At 39.6% G+C, this 14,434-nt stretch overlaps 1 protein-coding gene across 1 annotated transcript in view; it reads left to right on the top strand.

Moving 5' to 3' along the window:
• The window catches only part of LSMEM1 (leucine-rich single-pass membrane protein 1), an 11,386-nt gene extending 1,773 nt beyond the window's left edge, over positions 1-9,613 (top strand). Inside the window, exons 2-3 of the mRNA XM_006859291.1 lie at positions 732-860; positions 9,483-9,613. Coding sequence (XP_006859353.1) covers positions 732-860; positions 9,483-9,613 — 260 coding nt within the window. The remainder of the gene's footprint in view (positions 1-731; positions 861-9,482) is intronic.
• Positions 9,614-14,434: the final 4,821 nt, after the last annotated feature.

Below are 14,434 nucleotides of genomic sequence, written 5' to 3' on the forward strand. Positions count from 1 at the left end.
ACAGGGTTTCCGAGGGTGTAAATCTTTACGGGAGTAGAAAGCCTCATCTTTCTCCCGCGGAGCAGCTGGTAGTTTCGAACCGCTGATCTTAAGGTTCTCAGCCCGATTCGTAACCACTACGCTACCAGAGCTCCAACTAGAGTAGGTGTTCCATTTCCAGTTCTATTTCACTCCTTGTCACTTTGAGAAGAGGGCATTAGGGCCTTTGTCGCTCTTTACCTTTAACTTCTTTACTCCCTCCCCAAAGAAAACTCAATGCCCTCCAACTTTACCACTCCAGAACCTTCAGAGAACTGTTCTAAAGAAGTCTGAGACGACCATAACCATGTTGCTGCTTTGAATAGCATTAGACAGGGTCACTATGAGTTGGAACTGACTCAGCGGCAGGGGAGTCTTGGTGTGGTGCTGCAGTATTATGCACTGGACCTCAAGGTCAGTTTGAACTGCAAGGTCGACTGTTCAAACCCACCAATTGCTCCTCAGAAATCTTTTACAGGGTTGCTATGATTTGTAACCAAATTGATGGTACTTAACATAGAAGAAGATAAACAATTTACAAAGACCTCCTGGTCCAAAGATATTCCTAAAACAGAAGTCACTTTCTAGAACCATCAGAGGGAAAGAGGTATTTCTGTTGGTCACACCGTAATAGTGGAGTACTGTTGAGTCCTAGTGACAGGCTGTGTGCTGCGGAGCTTTTGTTGTTACTCTTGTTGTTTGTTTTACATTAGCTCTAGAAGAAAAAATCCCAGCCCTTGGCCCTAACTCAGGAACTGGAAGCCAACGTTTGTTCTTTGTGGGGTTGATAATTGTGCTGATTGTGAGCCTGGTGCTGGTTTCCTTCGTGATATTCCTAATAAGTAAGTAACACCTACAAGTTTTCATTACTTGTTTGCACTTAACTTTGTAGCTGCTTGTTTAGTTTTGCTCCTCTAAGGAAGAACTGCTTTATGGGAATGAAAGCTTAACTGAAAATTTCTAGTGAATTCACTCGCTCTGGGACAGGGTTACCAACCAACCAACCAACCAACCAACCAACCAACCAACCAACCAACCAACCAACCAGTTTCTGTTAAGGTGATTCTGATTCACGCTGACTTCATGCGTGTCAGAACAGAACTGTACGCCATGGAGTTTTCAGTAACAAGTATTTTCAGAAGTAGAGCACCAGATCTTTCTCCTGAGGTGCTTTTGGGTGGACTCAAACCTCCAAATTTTCATTTAGCAACCTAGCTTCTGAACTATTTGCACCATCCAGAGGAGACCTGGGAGAGGGTTACTGGAGCACAAAACCACTGGGTAAGACCTCATTGTCTGAAGTTCACAAACTTATACAACTCATTAAATATTTCTAAAACACTACCTATAAATGGTAGGCACTTATTCTAGCTAATTCCAGGTTTTCTCTATCCAATACAGTAGATTGATTTCTCCACTTATTCAGGTCTATAATGTAGTCACATTCAAGTTTAAAACCCCCTTCCAAGTTTTCTTACTTCAGTATTCCCCCAGAATTCAGTTAGAAGCATCTGAGAGCTTGTACAAAGCCCAGAGGTGAAGAGGGAGGTGTATTTCTTATTTGGCACTGCACTGACTTAGTCCCAGGCTGGTGTCAGCTCCTGACACAACATGTCCTGGGTCATGATGCCGCATCCTGGAATGGTCCAGGCTTTCCACCACAGCTCCTCCATGGAGATTCCCTGGTGGCACAGGTTAAGCTATGAGAGGTCAGAGATTCAAACACTCCAGTCACTTCTTGAGATGGGAGAAAGACCTGGTGATCTGCTCCCAGAAATATACATGGTGGTGGTTATGTGCTGTGGAGTTGATTTCGACTCATAGCAATGCTGTATAGGGTTTCTGAGGCTGTAAATCTTTACGGGAGCAGAAAACCTCATCTTTCTCTCTTGGAATGGCTGGTAGTTTTGAACTGCTGACCCTGAGGTTAGCAACCCAATTTGTAACCACTATGCTACCAGAAATATACAAACAGCCTTGGAAACCCTCTGGGGCAGTTCTCTGTATGAGTCAGAATTCATTAGGTTTTCTCTGCCGTGGATCAGGGGAAGGTGCTGTCCCCACTCCTTCCAGACATTGCTAACTCATGTCAGATCCACTGGTTCACACTCTGTGCTCGTTTGGAATAGTCTCCATTCCTGAGTGGAAGGTAATTCAAGGGAGGGGTCATCTTTGACATCCTTCAGCCCTGATACTCTACCATTCCATGCTTTTTTACAGGCTTAAGGAGCTCTGATAGCGTAGTGGTTACGAATTGGGCTGTGAACCTCAGGGTCAGCAGTTTGAAACTACCAGCTGTTCCTCAGGAGAAAGACGAAGCTTTCTGCTCTTGTGAAGATTTACAGCCTCGGAAACCCTATACAGGGTCGCTATGAGTCGGAACTGACTCCACAGCACATAACAACAACAGCAAAGTAGCCTTAAGAATTCTAGACGAAAAGTGGAGCCTAAGTCTTTGGAATGCCTAATTTCATTTCATTCAGGGTTTGAGGAGCTAGAGGTGGTGGTGGTGGTGAGGAAAGAAAGAGGGCAGAGCACATGACATTTCCACTGTCTTTCCCTAAAGACTCCTTTGTATCCATGTGATGGTCTTTTCCTAGTTCAGGAGTTAGGACTTGGTGGGGAGGGGATGCTTAACCATTCTCTCTCTCACACCCAGCTAATGTCCTTTTCCACTTAGAAGCTAAAATATGAACCAGCTTTATGTAACGTTGATCTTGTACCTTTTATCAGTTGACGTGGTGTAACAACAGAACCTCCAGGACTAGCAAGAGTACATAAATTATTATTGTGAAGTGCTGTTCCAAAATAGATAAATGCTTGCATATCACCATACCACACCCATCTGGGGGAATGACTGAGTTCAACTACTCTGGCATTTTAGGAGTGCCTATGAAACGAGCTCTGGTAGCGTAGTGGTTATGAATCGGGCTGCTATCTCACGGTCAGCAGTTCGAAACTACCAGCTGTTCCGCCGGAGAAAAGAAGAAGCTTTCAGCTCCCGTAAAGATTTACAGCCTCTGAAACCCGGTACAGTGTTGCTATGAGTCAGAATAGACTCCACGGCACATGACAACAACAATAACATGAAACGTGAGCAACTCAAAGGGAATTCTCTCTTCTCCCTATCTCTCTCTTGGTATGTAGGATGAGAAGCAGTATGATTAAAAGGGATAATAACAGATGCTGTAAATGGGTGCTTACTCTGTACAAGACACTGTGCTAAGGACTTAATATCCACTTGCTTACAACTTCTATACTGTTGTTGTTGTTAGATGCCATGGAGATAGTTCAACTCATAGTAACCTTATGCACCACAGAACAGAACACTGCCTGACTGCACTATCCTCACCAATATTGCTGTTTAAATCCATTGCTGTATCAATGCACATCATTTGGAGCGGGGGGATCTTCCTCTTTTTATCTGACCCTCCATTTTACCAAGCATAATACCCTCCTTCAGGGACTAATCCTTTCTGGTAACATGTCTGATATGTGAGAAGCATCTTGGCTTGGAAGGAGCAATCAGGATGTACTTCTTCCAACAAATTTTTTGTTCTTTTGGAAGTCCATTGTACTTTCAATATTCTTATCCAGTGTCATAATGAAAATACATGGATTATTTTACATTCTGCCTTATTCATTGTCCAAATTTCACATGCATATGAGGCAACTGAAGAAAATAATGGCTCTGTCAGGCGCACCTTAGTCCTCAAACTGATGATATCTTTGCTCTTCAACACTTTCAAGAGGTCTTGTGCAACACATTTGCCTAATGCAACACGTCGTCTGATTTCTTCACTGCTGCTTGCATGACTGTTGATTGTGAATCCAACTAAAATGAAATATTTAGCAACTTCAATCTTTCCTCTGTTTATTAGGATGCTATTTATTGGTCCAGTTTTAAGAATTTTTGTTTTCTTTACATTGAACTTCAATCCATACTGAAAGCTGTGGTCTTTGATCTTCACCAGTATTTTAAGTTTTCTTGACCTTCAGCAAGCAAGTTTGTATCATCTGCATATCGCAGGTTGTTAATAAGTCTTCCTTCAATCCTGATGCCATGTTCGTCTCCAGATAATCTAGCTTCTTGCATTGTTTGCTAAGCATACAGATAGAATAAGTATGGTAGAGAAAAAAAGTACAACCCTGGGCACACTTTTCCTGATATTAAACCATTCAGTATCCCCTTGTTCTGTTCGAACGACTGACTACCTCTTGGTCTATGTATGTTTACTCATTAGCACAGTTAAGTGTTCTGGGATACCCATTCTTTGCAATGTTACCCATAGTTTGTCATGATCTATACAGCCAAAGGCCTTTGCATAGTTAATAAAACACAACCAAACATATTTCTGGTATTCTCTGCTTTCAGCCAAGATCCATCTGATGTCAGCAATTATATTTCTAGTTCTATTTTCTTTTCTGAATCTGCTTTAGAGTTCTGGCAGATCCTTTTTGATGGACTATTACAGTCATTTTTAAATTGTCTTTAGTAAAATGTTACTTGCATGTGATATTAATTATATTATTGTATGACTTTTGCAATTTGTTGGGTCACCTCTCTTTTGGAATGGGCACAAATATGGATCTCTTCCCATCTGTTGGCCATGTCACTGTCTTCCAAATTTCTTGGCAGAGATGAGGGAGTCCCTCCAGTGCTGCATCAGTTTGCTGAAACATTTCAATTTGTATTCTGTCAATTCCTGTATCCTTGTTTTTCGCCAATACCTTCAATGAAGCTTGGACTTGATCATATGTTATCTTTTAAAATGGTAGAACAGAGACCATGTTTTTTTTTTTTTGGTACACTGACTCTGTGTATTCCTTCCATCTTCATTTGATGCATTCTGTTTCAGTCAAGATTCTGCTCATAGAATCCTTCCATATTATAACTCGAGGTTTGAATTTTTTCTTCAGTTCATTTAGTTTTAGAAATGCTGAGTGTTGTCTTCCCTTTTGGTTTTCTAATTCCAGGTCTTTGCACACTTCGTTGTAATACTTTAATTTGTCTTCTCAAGCTGTCTTTGAAATTTTCTGTTTAGCTCTTTTACTTCCTCATTTCTTCCATTCACTTTAGTATCTTTACCCTGGAGAGTCAGTCTCCTCATCTTTTCTGACATCCATTGTGGTGTTTTCTTTCTTTCCTTCTTTTAAATTACCTTTTGCTTTCTTCTTGTATGATGTTCTTGATGTCATCCCACAACTCTTGTGGTGTCGAGTCATTAATGTCTAGTGTTCTTGAGGTAATCTCTAAATTCAGGTATTTTCAGCTGAAGGTATTTTGACTCTCATGGAGTTGTTTTAATTTTCTTCAGCTCAGCCTTAAGTTGCATATGAGCAATTGATAGTCTGATCTACCGTCTTCCCCTGATTTGTTTTGACTGATGATATTGAACTTGTGTTCAATTTGATTTCTGTATATTTCATCTGGTGAAGACTATGCATATAGTCACCTTTTATGTCATTTAAAAAGAGCATTTGCAATGCATATGTCTTTGATTTTGCATAATTAATTCTATCATGCAATTTCAAGCATCATTTCTATCACCAAGGCCCTATTTTCTAACTACGGATCCTTCATTTTTGTTTCCCACCTTTGCATTCAAATCACCAGTAATTATCAATATATCTTGATGGCATGTTTGATCAATTTCAGACTGAAGAAGTTGGGTGTTGTTAAGTGCTGACAAGTTAGTTCTCACTCATAGGGACACTGCATAAGGCTTCCAATGAGTGGCTGATGATTTTGAATGGCCAACTTTGCATTTCAAACCAACAAGGACTCTGAAGAAGTTGGTAGAATTCTTTACTTTCATTATCACTGTCTTCAGTGATTGAGGCGTAATTTTGATTAATAGTGGTATTAACTGGTTTTCCCTGTAGTCATATGGATAGGGTCCTGTCTACTTCAGAATAGATCAGAAAATCTTGTTTTGGATGAGGTATGTGACATCATTCCTTTCTGATTTATCGATCTCAGTGTAGTAAACCATATGTTGTCTGTTTCAGAATAGCCAAATACTAGTCCATTGTAACTCACTAATGGGTTCTTCATGTTTTCCATTTCATTTTTGACAACTTCCAATTTTCCTAGATTCATATTTTGTAACATTCCATATTTCTATTACTGATGGATGTTTTCTGGTGTTTCTCCTCATTTTGAGTTGTGCCTCATCAGCAAATGAAGGTCCTGAAAGCTATACTCCATTTGTTTCATCACTGCCAATTCTACTTTGATTAAGTAGTTTTCTTCCAGTTCTATTGTGAGTGCTTGCCAACTGGAGGGGCTCTACTTTTGGCACGATATGTCTGACAAGGTTTTGCTGCATTTATAAAGTTTTCAGCTTCTGGTACTATATCTGACAGTGTTCAGCTACTATTCATAAGGTTTTCAGCGGCAGAGCATTTAAAACTAGTCTGTGACTCCCACTCTGTCTTTGTCTGGAAGCTCTGTTGAAACCTTTCTATGCTGGTTGACCCTGCTGGTATTTAAAATACCAATGGCATAGCTTCTAGCATCACAGCAACACGCAAGCTATCACAGCACAACAAATTGACACACACACACACACACACACACATCTAGTGTAGGATCAATTTTTATCCTGTTTTTACTGATGTTGAAATGAAGGCTTGAGAGATTAATTAATGTGCCCAAGGTCACACAGTTAACAGATGCAAAATTGGAACTCAAAGACACTGCTCCCTAACCTAAAACAACCATGCATTGTATAATTTTTATTAGACTTCCCTTGTATAAATTGGATTTATTTCTACAAGGGAAGTCTATTGGCCTCTAGCACTACATATTGAAGACAAAGTTGTATTAAGTAAGAAACAGAAAGAAGATGTGAATAGATAAAGTGTCTTCTTAATGTACAATTACTCTGTGCCAGACACATTAAATTCATTATCTCAAATCCTGCCTCAGTGCCTCAAGTTAGTGTCTAATTCTCCAGTTTCATCAGATAAATAAGAGGCAGATTTGAAAGTCAAACTAGAGTTGCCCGTGCTCCATGGCCTCTCCTGAAATAAGGATAAAGGCTCTTGTGCTTTTCAGACAAATCTGAATACAGAGTAAAACCAGAGTTGGCAACAAAACAAATCTTTTGCCTTTGAATCAATGTCAACTTGTAACAACTCTATAGGACATAGTGGTTGTGGTGGTTATGTGCCATGGAGTCAGTTCCGACTCATAGTGACCCTGTACAGGGTTTCCGAGGCTGTAAATCTTTACGGGAGCAGAAAGCCTCATCTTTCTCCCATTCTATAGCTGGTAGTTTCAAACTGCTGACCTTGAGGTTTGCAGCCCGATTTGTAACCACTATGCTACCAAAGATCCATATAGTACATAGTAGAACTTAATTTTCTAAAGTTGAAATCTGTATGGAAGCTGGTTGGTTTGTAACATCCATCTTTCAGTTAGCAGTTATTGCTTAACCACTGTGCTACTAGGGCTCCAAAGAGTTGGACAAGGCATCTGTAAATGAACTTGACTTGTGCTCTGTTTTCACAAGGACAACTTTTGCTCTCAGTGGGATTCATAGATGGCATGAACTAGCTTCACCTTGTTACCCAGAAACAAGTGGTAGTTCTATCTCTGTAGCAAAGTTCAATTAAAGTTCTTTATCATGCCTGGTACCATAATTCAGCCAGCATAATTTTCAGACATGAGGGAGAAACAATTGCTGGGTGGCCAATCTGTCTCAAGGTTGGGAGGTAAACCTTTGAACATCTAATTTACCTACTAAGTTTAGTTTATCAGCTAAAACGAGTAGCTTGTTATCAACGCCTTTAGTTTCTCAAAGATGCCTTTGGTGGAAAAACAAAACAAAACAAAAAAACTGCCTGAAGTGGAAATGGTAAGGAGCTCAAATATCAAGTACTGATTTTGTGCTGCCTTACTTGGAAATTTTCACTTTGATACGGAGAACTCCAAGTGTTCCAGTCTCAAGCCTACTGTTTTCTCAGGGTTTATTTGGAAAATATGCCTCTACTCTCAACAGTGATCTCAAGGAAATGATTCCTCATTTATTGTTATTAAGTGCCATTGAATCAGAACTGACTCATAGCAAACCTGTATAGGGTTTCCAAGGAGCAGCTGGTGGATTTGAACCTCTGATCTTGTGGTTAACAGTCCAGTGCTTATCTTATAGTACCACACCAGCACTTCATGTGAATATATGTTGTTGTTGTTAAGTGCTGTCGAGTCAGTTCCAACTCACAGTGACTCTGTATAGGGTTTCCAAGGAGTGACTGGTGGATTTGAACCACTGGCTTGTGTTTCAAACGGACACTGCAGTTAGATACTTATCCTACAGCACCACACCAGGATTCCACATTCATTGTTGTTGTTAAGTGCCGTAGAGTCGATTCCGACCCAAATTCATTAAGGGCTGGTAATATGAGCTCTGGTAGTGTAGTGGTTATGAATCCAACTGCGAACCGCAAGGTCAGTAGTTCGAAACTACCAGCTGTTCTATGGGAGGAAGTTGAGGCTTTCTGCTCCTGTAAAGATTTACAGCCTCGGAAACCCTGTACAGGGTCGCTATCGGTCGGAACCGACTTGACGGTACTTAACAACAACAACAACAACAACACAGAACCAGCAGAACTACTAATATATTAAAATAGGCTCGAACCCAAAGAAAGGTATTTCCCTAATGAGTGGAAAAACCTATTCTGAGAATGGATCTCAGAATGAGACAATCTAGCTGTCACTTCTGAGAGAATCAGGGATCTAAGGTGTGGCAGGTCTGGTACTTGATTGGGTGGCCACAGAGCAGCTCCTACTGACTCTCACAGTTTCCATTGCCAGCTGAGGGAGGTCACTTAGGAGTTAAAGGTAATCTTTTCACAAGAGTCAAGGCAGACTGTGTGATCTTGCTCTGCTACAGGTAGAACAGAAGAAACAACAAAAAAAAATGACTTTGAGGACATCATATACCAATTTTCATCAGTGAAAACAAGGAAGATGCAGTTGTAATTTTCATGGAGTGCCATAAGGTGTTAAATAAAAGATTACTGAATTTGACTTGTGTCCTTGAGCTGTTATTAGGGTAAAGTTATTTTCAAGGTAAGTGTCAGATGCTTGGACGTCTGATGCAATTTCATTGCTTACCATAGGCACTATTTTCCATAGATTCATCTCTGGAGGAATAATCAGACAGGCTGGCAGTTTCTTTCCATTGCTCACAGCTCTTTTTCTCTGCCAAAATCTGTGTGGAGCTGCCAAAGGTAGTCTCGACTGGCACCAAGAGGTTGTAATCATAATTCATTTGGTAGGTAACTTCAGTCTTCATCTATCTTTCTCCTGGGCTTCAGGGCTGCGTGGGAAGTTGGAGCATGAGTTTTCCAGCAGTCTCTCTCAGTGCTTAGCTGAGCCCCAATATGGCGCTCTGATGAACCCTGATGGAATAGTCTTGAAATTAATGTAACTTAGTCTGTTTTCCATTTTGAAGTTCAAACTGGGAGCAAGATGGATGATGTGTCAAGAAGATTGACAGCTGAAGGAGAGGACATAGATGATCTTAAGAAAATCAACAGCATGATCGTAAAGCGCCTTAATCAACTGGAATCTCAACAGAACTAGAGAAATGGTCTTCCAAGAGCAACTGCTAACACATTAACTTTCTCCTCATGTTAGTGGGATTGTACAAAATGAATGAATGAAGAAGAGCATTTGTGCAGGTGATAGATGATCTGAATAGTAAATTCAGTTCTAGGGGCCTTCTTTATGCTGCAGGGATGGGAACTACTCCAAACCATGAGGTTTTGGGGATAACAGCCAGAAAGGGGCAAACTTGGCCCAGCCTCATTTAAAGGTATGCCCTTCAGCTTTAATGGGATTAAGGTTAACTTGCTTGGAGAAAAATTGATAATAAGTAAGATAATTCAGCTAATACATTCAACTTTTCTTACAAAAGGAGCTTTGTTATTCAAACAAGTTCACTGTGCTAATCAGATTCTTGAGGCCTTTGCAAGTTCCTGTAAAAGTTGTATTTATTTCATTATACTAAGTTGAAGGGAACCTGTTGTTCACACTCTTCAATAAAAGAGATTCTACTCAACTGATTGGACTTCGACTCATAATTACCCAGGGATAGGAGATGGGTAAACTTTGAAGCTAATTGTTGACTGGTGTTTGCTGTGAAAACATTTGTGTGTAGTAGGTGTGTGTCTTTCTTGTGTGTATGGTGGGGGTCAAAGAGAAAGCATAATTCATTCAACAAATGTTGATTGATATTCTCCTTGGGCAAACCACCTTACTTTAGAGAGCTTATATTTCCCTGGGGTACAAAAGGGATGCATGAAGTATATGGTAAAAATAAATATTAAGGGAAGGCTAGAAACTGCTCTAGGAAAAGGTTAGAGGAGAGTGAACCAATTCCCTTTTGTGAGGTAGGATGTGCATGGGGAGCAAAGAAGTTCCCAGAAAGAGGTAGCTTTTGAACTAGGTCTTAAAGGGTGTGTTGCTCAACTGTTTATGTTACGTGCGATTTATTTTGATATGTTGTTGTTGTTCAATGCTCTTGAGTCGACTCTGATTCACAGTGCCCCTATGCACAACAGAACAAAACACGGCCTTGTCCTGAGCCATCCTCACAATTGTTACTCTTTAGTAAAGATTGAAGTTGTCAAGGACTTCATTCTTCTTGGATCAACTATCAACATTCGTGGAAGCAGCAGTCAAGAGATCAGACGATGTATTGCATTAGGCAAATCTGCTGCATAGGAACTTTTTAAAGTGTTGAAGAGCAAAGATGTCAGCTTAAGGACTAAGGTGCACCTGACCCAAGCCATGGTATTTTCAATAACCTCATATGGATGTGAAAAAGCTGGACAGTGAATAAGGAAGATCGTAGAAGAATTGATGCCTTTAAATTGTGGTGTTGGAGGAGAATACTAAAAGTGCCATGGGCTGCCAAAAGAACCAATAGATCTATTTTGGAAGAAGTGCATCCAGAGTGCTCCTTGGAGGCCAGGATGGCTAAGCTTCATCTCTCATACTTTGGACATATTGTCAGGAGGGAACAGTCGCTGGAGAAGGATGTCATGCTGGGTAAGGTGGAGGGTCAGAAAAAAAGAGGAAGACCCCTAACGAAATGGATCAGCCAGGTGGCATCATTGATGGCACCGAGTGTGGAGGCAGTAGTGAGGTTGGCCCAGGATCAGACATTGTTTCATTCTGCTGTGCATGGGGTCACTATGAGTCGGTTCCAACTCGATGGCACCTGACAACAACAAGAAGTCCACTGCTGCTACCATGTTGTCAATCCATCTCTGTGGGGGTCTTCTCATTGACCCTCCACCTTACCAAGCACAGTATCCTCCAGGAACTGGTCCTTCCTGATAGCATATCCAAAGTGTGAGAGACAAAGTCTCATCATCCTAGCTTCTAAGGAGTTTTCTGGTTTTACTTTTTCCAACAGAGATTTATTTGTTCTTCTGGAAGTTCATGATACTTTTACTATTCTTCTCCAACACCATTACCCCAGTGCATCAATTTTCCCACAGACTTCTTTATTCATTATCCACTTTCACAAGCATATGAGGCCATTGAAAATAAGATGGCTTGGGTCAGGCACATGTTAATCCTCAAACTGATTATCTTTGCTCTTGAGCATTTTAAAGAGGTCTTGTTCCTCATATTTGCTTAATGCTAGGCATTGTTTGATTTCTTAACTGCTCCTTACATGAGTGTTGATAGTGATTCCCAGAAAAATGACGTTTTTGACAACTTCAATCTTTTCTCCATTTATCATGATGTTATTTACTGATCCTTTTGTGAGGATTTTTGTTTTCTTTACATGGATGTTGAATCCATACTGAAAACTGTGATTGCTGATCTTCATCAGTATGTATTTTAAGTCCACTTGGCTTTCAGCAAGCAAGTTTGTATCATCTGTATATCACATGTTGTTAATGAGTCTTCTTCCAATCCTGATGCCAGGTTCTTCATATAATCCAGTTTCTCAGATTATTTGCTAAACATACAGATTGAATAAGTATGATGAAAGAATACAACCCTGATGCACACCTTTCCTAATTTTAAACCATTCAGTATCCTCTTTTGTTCAAACGACTGCCTCTTGGTATATGTACAAGTTACTCATGAGTACAATTTACTGTTCTGGAATACCCATTCTTTGCAATGTTATCCATAGTTTATAATGATCTACACAGTCAAAAGCTTTCACATAGTCAATAAAGCATTCTCTGCTTTTAGCCAAGATCCATCTAAGGTCAGCAATTTTAGCCTTAGTTCTACTTTTTTTCTGAATCTGGTTTGAAGTTCTGGCGGTTCTTTGTTGATGGACTGTTACAGTCATTTTGAAATTGCCTTCAGCAAAATGTTACTTGCATGTGATATTAATTATATTATTGCATGAGTTTTGCCATTTGTTGGGTTACCTCTCTTTTGGAATGGGCACAAATATGGATCTCTTCCCATCAGTTGGCTGTTTTGCTGTCTTCCAAATTTCTTGGCAAAGCTGAGTGAGAACCTCCAGCACTGCATCAGTTTGCTGAAACATTTCAATTTGTATTTTATCAATTCTTGGAGCCTTGTGTTTCACTAATACCTTCAGTGAAGTTTGGACTTCTTCCTTTAGTATCATTGGTTCTTGGTCATATGCTACCTTTTTGAAATTGTTGAACATAGATCAGTTTTGTTTTGGGTTTTTGTACAGTGATTCTGTGTATGCCTTGCATCTTCATTTGATGCTTTCTGTTTTATTTAATATTCTGCCCATAGGATCATTCAATATTGACACTTGAGGCTTGAATTTTTCTTCAGTTCATTTAGCTTTAGAAAATCTGAGTGTGTTCTTCCCTTTGGTTTTCTAACTCCAGGTCTTTACACATTTCATTATGATACTTTACTTTGTCTTCTTGAGATGCTCTTGAAATTTTTTGTTTAGCCCTTTTACTTTCTCATTACTTCCATTTGCTTTAGCATCTTTACTCTGGAGTGCAAGTTTCAGTCTCTTTTGACATCCATTTTCGTGTTTTCTTTCTTTCCTGTCTTTTTCATTTTCCTCCCGTGTAATGTTCTTGATATTATCCCACAACACTTCTGAGTCATTGGTGTCTAATGAATCAAACCCGCTCTTGAGATGGTCTCTAAATTCAGGTGGGATATGTTCAAGGTCATATTTTGGCTCTCATGGAGTTGTCTTAATTTTCTTCTGCTTCAGACGGAACTTACATATGAATACTTGATGGTATATTCCACAGTCAGCCGCTGGCCTTGTTTTGGATGATGATATTGAGCTTTTCCACCCTCTTTTCCCACACATGTAGTTGATTTCTGTGTATTCCATCTCGTGAAGTCCATGTATATATTGTTTCAAAAAGGTATTTGCAATGAATAAATCATTGGTCTTGCAAAATTCTCTCATGAGAGCTCCAGCATTGTTTCTCATACCAAGGCTACATTTTTCAATTAGGGATACTTCGTGTTTTGTTTCCAACCTTTGCATTCGAGCCACCAGTAATTATCAATACATACTGATGGCTTGTTTGATCAAGTTCAAACTGAAGAATCTAGTAGAGTTCTTTATTTTGATCACCACTGGCTTTAGTGGTTGGTGCATAAATTTTAATAATAGTGGCATTAATTGGTCTTCCTTATAGAATTGTGGATATTATCTATCACAAATAACATTGTACTTCAAGATAGACCTTGAAATATTCTTTTTGATGCTGAATATGTCACCATTCCTCTTAAATTTGTTATTTCTGGCATATTAAACATGTGATTGACAGATTCAAAATGGCTAGTACCAGTCCATTTTAGCTCATTAATGCCCCAGGTATCAATCTTTATGTGTTTCATTTCATTTTTTTACAAGTTCCAATCTTCCTAGATTCATACTTTGTACATTCTGTATTCTGATTATTTTTGGATGTTTGCAGCTGTTTCTCCTCCTTTTGAGTTGTGTCCCATCAGCAAATGAAGGTCCCCCGGGCTTTTCTCTATTCCTGTCATCACGGTCAGCTCTGCTTTGAGGAGGCATCTGTTTCCCAGTTGTTCTTTGAGTGCATTCCGACTTGATGGGCTTTCAATGTGACAGTGTTCTGCTGGTATTCAAAAGGTTTTCAGACACAAAATATTTAAAAATAGTCTACACTTCCTTCTTCCTAGTTTGTCTGAGTCTGAAAGCTCCACTGAAACCTTTTCATTATGGGACACCCTGCTGGTATTTCAAATACCAGTGGCATTGCTGTAAGCATCACTGCAGCAACAAGCCACCACATAATGACAATCTGACAGATGAGACTTTGGTATATAATTACATGAACTTCATTTGCTTTGCCTCTCATGAAAATAAATCCTTTCATTTCCTGCTGACTAATTTAAAAGAAATTAATTTAAAAGAGATTTTGTTATGGTTACTATTACTTTTAA

The sequence above is a fragment of the Chrysochloris asiatica genome, unplaced genomic scaffold, assembly GCF_000296735.1.
Source record: "Chrysochloris asiatica unplaced genomic scaffold, ChrAsi1.0 scaffold00032, whole genome shotgun sequence".
In the NCBI taxonomy this organism is placed as follows: Eukaryota; Metazoa; Chordata; class Mammalia; order Afrosoricida; family Chrysochloridae; genus Chrysochloris; species Chrysochloris asiatica.